This window comes from Cicer arietinum, chromosome 4, assembly GCF_000331145.2.
Source record: "Cicer arietinum cultivar CDC Frontier isolate Library 1 chromosome 4, Cicar.CDCFrontier_v2.0, whole genome shotgun sequence".
Lineage (NCBI taxonomy): Eukaryota > Viridiplantae > Streptophyta > Magnoliopsida > Fabales > Fabaceae > Cicer > Cicer arietinum.
This window is the reverse complement of record NC_021163.2, coordinates 15092721-15103578: the sequence shown is the minus strand read 5'-3', so window position 1 is coordinate 15103578 and position 10858 is coordinate 15092721. Positions and strand designations below refer to the sequence as shown.

The following is a 10858-nucleotide window of genomic DNA, read 5'->3' as shown; positions in this document are numbered from 1 at the left end:
ATATATATATATATATATATATATATATATATATATATATATATATTTGAATTTTAAATAAAATCAAAAGAATAGTATGATAAATTATTGTATAATAATATTTTAATTATAATTAATATATTATAAAGGTATAAGTTGGACTTATATTATTAGTGTTAAAACTTTTTTTTTGTTGATGATATATAAATATCTATGTCAGTATTTTTTTAGATTTGAGAGATATCGACGTGACTCTGACAAATTTCTAAAACTCAATTTATTTAAAATTTTATTTCATAAAAAAAAACATTTTAAAACTACTAATAAAAATTAAAGCTACTAAATCTTATCTTGAGATATATTTGATATAAATAAAAAAAATAATAAAATAACACGATAGATAATGATAAAATATGATCATAAAATATTCATCGATTTTATAATTTGTTTAATTAAGAAATAGAAAATCAGTCTTCCGACACTTTTCCTCCAAATTGCTGCTCTAAACATAGCTTAATCGAACTAAACACTTCCAATTACATGTAATCATCACTCACTTGAGTCATCCTCTGAATGAGTTTCTGTGCTCTCAGAATCATCATCAGTGTATGCAGGACACTCAGAAACAAAATCACAGAACCTACATTTCCATTCCTCTTCCTCGTCAACACAACTAGCTTCTCTCCATCCAAGCCAAAACTCAAGACAAACGCTAATCTCATCCTTTATCCAACCATCATCATACACAAATTTTTCTTCTTCCAATAGTGACTGATCCCTCTGAGATTCATATCTCAACACTAGCTGATCATTAGAAGGTGGCAACATCTTACACATATTTTGATAACACACCACCACATCATCAAGTGTCAATGCTGAGATTCCAGAATCAACACATGCTTTTTGAAGATCTTTACATAAAGTTCGTCGAGGATTTAACTCGAAATAATCAAACAACTGTTTAGAAGGAAAATCATGATTAGCATGAGCAACTAAATTGTCCCATAAATACTTGTAACACATCAACTGAATCATTCCATTTCTTTTTTGTGGTTCTGCAGGAACTGTGTCGCGGTAACGAGTCTTTGTTTCAACTAGCACTGGATTATGATCATTTTTTAACTTTGGCATCCGAATTTCGTCAATTTTTCCAACTATCCATATACCGTGTGCAAAATCAAAGCTTATTATCGGAAGCTCGCGAGTTAGTCCATCAGACAGTAGTTGATTCACCCCATTGATGAAATTAACAAGCTTCAATGCCATATAATCTTCACATGATTTTACATTCACTTCCACCTGTTCAAGAACCTCTCGTTCGAGCTGAACATGCCGATCTATACCAGCTTTCATCGGGTTACTATTCCTCCTTCCTCCTCCATAAACAAAGGCTGTATCTGGCTTGGCTTCATAGTTCTTCCATTCTTCAGAAAAGAGAGAAAATTCCATTTGCTTTTCACACCATTCTGTCTTGGTGATATCAGTGACAAACAAGCCTCTCTTGCTTCTAAATCGGTGCAGTAACGTATCATCTGCTCTAGACTTTTTCTTCCTATTGCTTACAAAACTGCCAATATCTTCTATGGCAGGTTCGGAATGCGTGAATAGGCTTCTCTTGGCTTGAGCTGGAACTGACTGAGTCGATGTGCTGATTCTGCGAATCCGAGTGGCTGATGTTGGTGAGTGTATAACAGGAACAGCAGCAGCAGCAGGAGTGACAGAAGAACATGTTGCAGGAGTGACAGAAGAACATGCTGCAGTAGCTAAAGCAGCATCAATGGAAGCCATCTCATCACTGCTTACAATCTCAATTGGGATTTTGGAGAATGTTCCTGCCATTTAGATCAGGGATTGGAGTGCAGTATTACTTGTGCACTACCTCATAAATAAATTTGTAAAGTATTGAAATTTTATCAAAAGGGAGATAGTAAAAATTGGAAGTCTTAACCAGCAAGAAATATTAGTATAGTCACTAGGCTTCAAAGAAAGTAGACAAAATAAAAATATAAAACATAAAAGATAGGAAAACAAAGCAAGTTTTGTGGTGGACACTTTAATGGGGGGCCACAATTTTTATGAGCAAATATTGTCAACAGAAGATTAGATTAGAGATACTAATAACAGGAAAGAAAAGATGCGTGTCACTTTTAGAGATTGTTTGTTGAACACTTCACCTTGAACTCCAGCATTTTTATATTCCTAGCAATTTTTGTTTCTGAGATTTTTAGATTTGCTTTTCCTTACTTGTAGCTTTCATTTGTCCTTTAGTGTTTTTCCCAGAACAAAATCAACTTTCATAGAATGCTTTATTTTTCTGTAAGGCAGAATATAGTAAAGAAAACCCTGCACTCGTTGCTAATGAGTCACGAAGAAAGGACCATATATACCCTCACTGCTAAGCTATCTATTAAAACCATGTACCCCCACAAATTTAATGCACATAAAAATTAAAAATAATGTTACCCTTTTACAGAAAGTGAAAACTGCCGTCAGACTTGTAAAATCAGAGATACTAAACAAACGTTTTGGGCAGAAAATGAAATCACAAAAATAACATGGGCCTATTGGACCATATATTTGTTTATTTTTTTGCAATGGTATTGGACCATATATATGCGGCCAATAGATAGATATTAAAATCATAATGAGACATATTTAATGCCAAACAATTTGATAGAGTCAAGTCAACAACACACTTTAAATTATTGTTCAACTTTAGGATTTGAGGACTTTGTGGACCATGGACCAACCTAATCAATTCGATGAACTATGTCACTGTTGAGGACTTCCCTAGCTTATGCTGCCAAAAACAAAACTTAAACAAAATTAAAAGAACATACCTTAGCCTAATCACATCCTGTACTAGGAAAATTCCCAACAGTTGTTTTTAACGTGACTATACCAGTGTGCCTATGAATCTATGATCAAGCACATTGATGATAGAATCAACTATACCCCAACCAAATAGGATAGGAATGAAGATTTGATTACCTCTAATGTTCAAATGCTAAGAATCCTGCTACCTAACCCATAATAAATACAAAAACTGAATTGTCATTAATGAACATGTAGCCTATATTCAGTTAAACCAACAACTGTTACAATTTATAATTGTCAGTGTCTCATTGATCCAACATTATAAGGCAGCTAACCAAACAAGGGACAATTTTGTAGTAAGTGGCAGTCACATGGATTGGAAACTGTGCAGTGATAAAATATTGAACATGCAAAGTAACAAATTTCCCCAATGTTACATTAATGAAGTATGGCTTTATCAAAAAAAAATTATCACAAAATATATAAATAAGATCCATCAAGCTGTAACTTTCACACGTTTGATCAGCATAACATTGTCTCCTTTCAGCTTCAAGTGAAACTCGGCACTGATTGCTTGATGAACAGTAATTCTTAAGGGGAAAAAAACTACAACACCTTCACATGTCAATCTTCAATAATCTCCAAACACGCCATAAGTCTATAGTGGAAAGGTTGGCAATCATAAAAAGTTAATGATAAAAGATGCCCCTGCATCAATAGCTTGTAGAACACCCATTGCGTGAAAATGTGTAAACCAGACATGTATAAATAATAAAACGCAATGTATTATACAAGCATAAACAGAAAGTATCTTGTGCTGTGAGGAAACAATAAAAATTCAAAAGATCACAGAACAAAAACCCCTGAAGCCTGACTAGCTAAGAATCTACCTGCTAAACAATGTACTAAAAGAAAAACAAGACCAGCTCTCAGACAAATCATAGCTTTGCCTGGATCCTTACAATCCTTCAAAAGAATGCTTGATTTGATCCGTCTAAGTATGGGAACATTGTAATCCAATACTTTATGGTTTGGCACTATAAATTTAGCTCGAACATATTCATGATGGAATGTCTACTTCAGCTATCTGATGCAACTGCATGAAAACATGCATAGCCTCTATTGCATAATTTGGCCACTGCCTCCGTGGAATAGAAGTACTATTTTTGTCTTTAACCTTTCAATTCTCGTGAAAATGGGAACCTGATAATTTATAATTTGGCCAAAAGACAAGTAAAGTTTGACAAAGAATTGTGTTACTTGTTACTAACACAAATGGCTATGACAGACTTGAACGTGGTTAAGCTTATAAAAACCACTTTTTTTAACATCTTCATATGAGATATTCTGAAGGGAAAAACTTTATTTTCTCTTATTTATAAGCTGAACCTAATATGTATGCAGTTGGAGTCTCCTTTTTATAGAGGTTCAAATTAATGTAAGCAGATAAAATGAAATATTAGACACAACAATCAAAAATAAAATATTAAAGAACTTCCAACATTTGCAAACTCTATTGAAAGGAGTATCTCCACTCGGGTAATCATATGTCCAAATTAAGTGGTTGTATAGAGTTACGGCGAGTTTCACGATGCCCACTGAGATTTTATTGAAGCTTCAAAGTTTAGAACACGGTAATTTTGCTAAACTCTCTGTCAATATCAATTCAAACACAGCATTAAGATGATGAAACGGGAAAAAAATATTTTTGAATTGATAATACTTTTGATAACATGACACCAGAGAAAACAGCTTAGCAGCTAGACAATGATGACCAAGTACCAAATATAAAATTCAATAATAACAAACCAAAGGGGAAAAACAAGCAAAATTTGAATTAGATAAAGTTCAATAATGTTAAACATCATCAATTCAACAAGAAACTGTGTGGACAACTAATTCATTATACCACACAAGAGCCCTTATGCAAGCTTAATATTCAGCTTTTCAACAAGACTCAATTTTCTTCTTGCTCAAATCAAGTCAAAATACAAAATTAAACTAGCAGATAATAAATAAAAAAACATGAACCAACTCTCCTAATCGATTCACTAAATAAAAATCTATCATACTACTACACCTCCATAAAATATAGAGTGTTAGAATCCCATTTGAAATTATCAACCTTGACCAATTAAATTACCTTCAACCCTCCTAAAATTATTCTTCTTCTCCTAAACATCTGGTCTGAATTCTCAACTACTTATTCTTCACTGTTAACCCAAGTTCACCTGCAACAATAACAGTAGTAGCCATATCCAAAAACATTCCATGCTCCACAACACCAGCAATATGCAGAATTGCATCACTTGCAACCTTCAAATCACCAATACTCTTCTCGAAATACAAATCAACAATATAGTTCCCATTATCAGTAACAAAAGGTTCTTCCTTTTCACCAAAAGTTCTTAACTTTGCAACACAACCAGATTCCTGAAACAGTTTTTGAAGCCTAACAGCAGTGAATTTCCAACAAAACCTAATAATTTCAACAGGCATAGCTAAACCACTGCCACCCAAATAGTTAACCAATTTTGACTCATCAACGATAACAACGAATTTCTTGCAAACACTTTCCACCATTTTTTCTCTTAGAAGGGACCCACCGCGTCCTTTAACCAAGTTGAGATAAGGATCAACTTCATCAGCACCGTCAATGGCGAGATCAATTACAGGGTGAGAATCGAGATCGGAGAGGGGAATCCCTAGCGACACGGCTTGTTCGTGTGTTTTCATTGAAGTGGGTATACCGACGATGTTTTTGAGTTTTCCTTGACGGAGAAGCTCGGCGATACGGTCGACGGCGTGTTTGGCAGTTGAGCCGGTTCCGAGGCCGAGGACCATGCCGGATTCGACATATTCGACGGCTTTGTAAGCGGCGATTTTCTTTAAATCGTCTTGGGTGAGGATGACGGAGACGGAGGAAGAGGGTGAAGAAGGTATGAGAAGTCCGGCTTCAATGGCGGCTTTCTCGGAGGAGATGAAATGGGGGTAGGGAATGGCCATTTAGGTCGTCGGAGAAAGGAATAAGGTTTTGACGGTGACGGTGGAAGTGGAGTGTTGAAGGGAATAAAATGAATTGAAGAATAAAAAATGAGAGAGAAAGAAGGAAGAATATAATGATAAATATGATTAGGGTAAGGTATGAGCGTGTGGATAAAAATGAATGAGAAATTGAGAATAGAGAGGGAGGGTATGTGTTTTTGGTGATAGGGTTTTTAGATTTGAAGAGGAGAAGGGATTAGATGAGGAACGTTTGGCTGCGGAACGAGGGAAAAGGGATTATTTATATGAGGAAGGGTGGAGGAATCATAATAAACACTGCTTTTTGTTTTTGAAGCAAAAGATTGACCGACGCGTTTCCCGCGGTGTCGAATCTCTACGTAATCTAACTTCATCATCACACCAAAACTAAACCTAAATATTTCAATATTAATTTATATTTATTTCATATGTATTTTTAAAGTATAATTTAATTTATATATAATTTTCAAATGAAAACATTAAATACAATGAGATACGAATTGTTTAATTGAGTCTGACTAACTTAATTTATAAATTTGGTATTTATAGATAAAGTTATAGTTCAACCCCTTTTTGAGTAAAAAGGAAGTCTAATTAACCTTTATGAGTTACTATACATTTTGAATAACAATAATTACGTTTTATCATTTACTTGGCCAACTTGCACACCCTTCTCCGATCATGCAACTGATTGTAGGCTTCTCACATCTTCCGGTAAAATTTCATATAAACATGCATAAAGCAATTATTCTATTTAAAAAATAAAAATATTAATAAAAAAATGATATATTTATTAAATATATGGTTTTTTTAACTATTATTTCTTCTAGTATTTAAGGCTACTTATTTTGGAGGTACATATGATACCTGGGCTCTAGGAGGGAGATACGTAAGAAAAATTACAAACTTAATCCTTAATCCAAGTAAAATCTCCTTTTGGGGGAGAAGGATGCATTGTTAATGGGGATGATTTACTAATTTTCATTTCAGATGGGTACAACACGACATTAGGTGAAAGTTTATGGTTCCTTTTTTTCTTTTGTACATTAAATTCAATATGTTACTAATTATTGTTATTACTATTGTTTTTTACTCTATAATTAGTAGAGATGAGTCACTAGAAAATTATGGGAAAAAATATTAGAAGAGGCTGACACAACAAAAACAATTCCACCAATTGCAAACATAAAACAAAAAGTAACAAAGTTGTGCAATTCAATAAGTAAAACTAGAAATGAATGTGGAATTTGATATTGGTTATAGGGTAGAGATGTTGATGTTCGAAATTAGTTTTGAGAATTACTAGATATATATTTCTAATTTAGAAAATTGTAAATGAATAATGGTGAAGAAGATAATAATGAGTCTAAAATTGAAGAAAAAAATGAAGAAAAGAAAAAAATAGAAAATTATTTTTTTCTTAACTAACTTTTTGGTCTCATTTAAATAACTTTAAATAACACGTGAGCAAAAGTTAATATTTTTTGCTAAAAAATAATACAAATGACTAATATGACTAACAAAAGTAAATGGGTTAAATGTGTAATTTAGCATAAAATTTCAAAAGCGTCATTAACCTTCATTTTCTTCAACCCATAAATGAAGGGTTGCCTATGAGATTTTAAGTCTTCTGTGTGAATTATAATTTGGCACCCTATATTTTTATAAGTCGTGTAAATTTATTGATTATCAGATACAGATTCAGATAACTATCAACATAAAATATGTGTAAAAAAGTAGTCATTAATTATGTTGATGCACCCTTAAGTGGAATAAAATATTGTTGAAAAAAAATTTTAAAAATCACATGAGCACTGAAAATTTTAAAACAATATAAACTACAATATATGTAAAAAAAAAAATTATAGAGAAATTAGTTATATGTATATCTATTAATTTGAACATGTAGTACTAACATCAAATGCTAACAAAAATATTAATCCATCTATTAATTTGTGAATTATGGTGAGTTGATAATTTTGATTTACTTTAAAATTTTTTTTTAACTGTGATATTTTGATTCGAACTTTGTAGTAGACAAAAAGGTTTAAAAGCTCAATTTAAATTGAAAGGCGACAAAATATTATAAGACAATAAAATAAAATTTTAATGTGACATTATAATTTTTGTTAGAGACCTAACCCTATAAAAACGTATATGTTAAGTATGTAATTTTTTATTTTAATATATATTCCAATTAAAAAAAGTAATTTGATGCTCCTATTAATTTGGGGTTATGTGTCGTCGCTTATTACTATTATTATTATTATTATTATTATTATTATTATTATTATTATTATTATTATTATTTCCTTTTAGAACGTTTTTTTTAATGTAAAGAAAAGATGTAAAGAACATCACTAACATCGACTATTGCAATGGAGATAGAAGCTTAAAGCCAACCAATTAATAGGTCAAACACATGAAATTATAACATACATTGATGTGTCATTATTATATTGTCTCAACCGAAAAAGTTAGACTTCTCAAAATTGCAAACTAGTAGTAAATGTTGTTTTCTAAAAATGATTCATGTTTATTTATTGCATAGAGAGAAATAAACGTATTGAGATGATAAATAATTAATGGTAATATAAAAAAGAAAAGATAAATTATTTATGAAAACTAACAAAATTTAATAATATTATTGGTTGGTGTGAACAACCTTAAAACTTAAAACAACAATTAAAATAAATAAATACACTTAAAACAGGAGTAGAGATAGTAATTTTCACCAGTAGAAAATTGAGTTTTTAACATAGTCAGTTAAGTCGTTTACTTGCCACCAGACTTAACAAATGAGGCGGATGTATATTTAAGTCGGTTGTCCTATATAAACGAATTAATAAAATAAGGCGGTGCTAATTTTGTAAATATGTGAAACACGCAACCACGGTAAAAAGAAAAATAAAAAATTAATATATCCAATTAAGAGGGTGATTCTCACGTTAAATTACATATTTTATCTCTTTCATTTTTTAAAATTTGTATGTGAACAGGATAAGGAGCAAAACAATAGTAATACATGTAGATTGGATCTTTTATATTTTTAGGAAGCAAAACAATGAATATTTTACATTTTTTAGAATTTGTATGTGGACAGAATAGGGAGCAAAATAATGGATATTTTTAGGGTGAGTTTATTTCTATATATTTATTTGCTATATGTCACATTTGATCGGATTGTATGATGATAACTTTGCACGTTGTCACGGTACACAGACATGCTCACCAATATTTTATTTAATCTAAATCAATTAGGTTTGTCCTTTTATTTTTTGGATGAATAAATTTTATAATAGTAAATAAACATAAAATAAATTTTGCTTTTTAAAAAAAATAATTTTAAAAATTATTAATTTTTTTTTTAATATGTAACAAACAAAGTTAAAATTTGACTGAAAAACATTCTTCAATAAAACAATTAAAAAATATAGAATAACAATAGTATTTTATGTAGAAAAGTAGATATATAAGTTGTAAACTTTACATCTTGCTATTGAAACAGAATAAAACAATTAAAAGATATACAATAGTATTTTATAATATTTTATGTATTTTATCTTATTTCACTGAACTTGTATCTCAAATAAGAAGAGTGTGACTTGAATCTTTAAGAGATTAAATGAACTATTATTCCTGAAGTAATAGGTCTTATAATTTTTAATTATGTTGGCTAATATGTTATTTTAATGGTTTAGGCTGTTGAGGTATTAAAGAAAGATGATGTTCCACCAAAAAGACAAAACTTTCAACTAAATTATGTTGAACAATTGATGGTAATGACAATGAAAATGTCAAAGCCTTTAAAATTTAAGTTGGAACATGGTGAAACTAGTTTTTTTTTCTCCTTCCATTGAAAGATATTATAGAGTTGTGTATGGGTAAAGAAGAGATATGCATCACCATTTTACAAGTTTGTCTAACGTAAGTATGTTTTATTTGTAAATTTTGTCAAATTATGAATTTCATTTATAATGAAAATTAAGTTTCATATCTTAGGTATCTATATCGTCATTGTATTGACTTGGGAAAAAGTGAAGTGTATGGATTTATTGATCCAAGTTTCATCCAAAGTGAAAATGATTCAACTAATGCTCAAGTCAACATTCAAAAGAAGTTGTTCGAGAAAAAAAGAACTTGTTACCTAACACCTTATCTCATAAAGTAAGTATTTTCTATTTTCCTTATCGTCTATAATAGATAAAAATGAATATAACATATATTTAGTTATTTAGGGTAGTCGTAATTGGCAATTGCTTATTATTAATCCTAAGGAGGTAGTCTTTATATGTTCATTGGGAAGGAAGCTATATAAAAAAATATGCCACATTGTTGATTTGTAAGTATTTAATTTATTTATATTGTTCATAAGTATTGTAATATGTTTTCTAACACAATTTTAATATTCATTTTTATTTTGCAGAGCTTTCGAAGGTTATTATAAGTTGCTAGGTTTGAGAATTAAACTGAAGATCACATAGAGTTTTCCTATAGTAAGTTGCTTACAAATAAATAACTTAATTTATAATATTATAACAATTTTATGCATTTAACAATTTTTTTGTGATTTCAGTTTTAGAGTCAGAGACAAGCTTCAAATTATGAGTGTGGCTATTATGTCATGTTACATATGTTGAACATTGTAACAACTGGTATTGTTGATACATTGATGCAAGTACGTAAATTTTTTACAAATTATTATTGATTGTGTTTTTTTATGTTCGTATGATAAAAAAAATTATAAGTTGTTATTGTCTGTATTTTTTTAATGTTTGTATGATAAAAATTAGGATTCAATCGATATTGATCGTGTTTTTTTGTTCAGATATTTGACGACTCGATATTATTTCATCCGGATCAAATTAAAGAAGTTCAAGAACGTTGTGTAAATTTTATTTTGGAATTAATTGAAGAAAATGAAGGTGCTCGAATATATGTCTATTGAATATTGCTAAATGTGATTTTGTGATTTTTTTAATGAACATCTAAATCATTTTCCGTCTTGTCAAGAATAGTTAGAAATGTGATACATCTT

General features: G+C 30.4%; 2 protein-coding genes across 2 annotated transcripts; both read right to left on the bottom strand.

Moving 5' to 3' along the window:
* Positions 1-393: 393 nt before the first annotated feature.
* Positions 394-4455, bottom strand: LOC101494896 (exonuclease V, chloroplastic-like). Its single transcript, XM_004496928.4, has one exon. The coding sequence runs from the start codon at positions 1816-1818 to the stop codon at positions 529-531; it is 1290 nt and encodes a 429-aa protein (XP_004496985.1). The 5' UTR covers positions 1819-4455; the 3' UTR covers positions 394-528.
* A 155-nt stretch (positions 4456-4610) lies between these two features.
* On the bottom strand, positions 4611-6161 carry LOC101494582 (probable ribose-5-phosphate isomerase 2). The gene has a single exon (XM_004496927.4). It carries the CDS (start codon positions 5800-5802, stop codon positions 4996-4998), a length of 807 nt encoding a protein of 268 aa, XP_004496984.1. The 5' UTR covers positions 5803-6161; the 3' UTR covers positions 4611-4995.
* Positions 6162-10858: the final 4697 nt, after the last annotated feature.

Bases quoted from the DNA above. Each gene is read 5' to 3' on its own strand.
- LOC101494582 (XM_004496927.4), bottom strand. From the start codon at position 5,802: ATGGCCATTCCCTACCCCCATTTCATCTCCTCCGAGAAAGCCGCCATT.
- LOC101494896 (XM_004496928.4), bottom strand. From the start codon at position 1,818: ATGGCAGGAACATTCTCCAAAATCCCAATTGAGATTGTAAGCAGTGAT.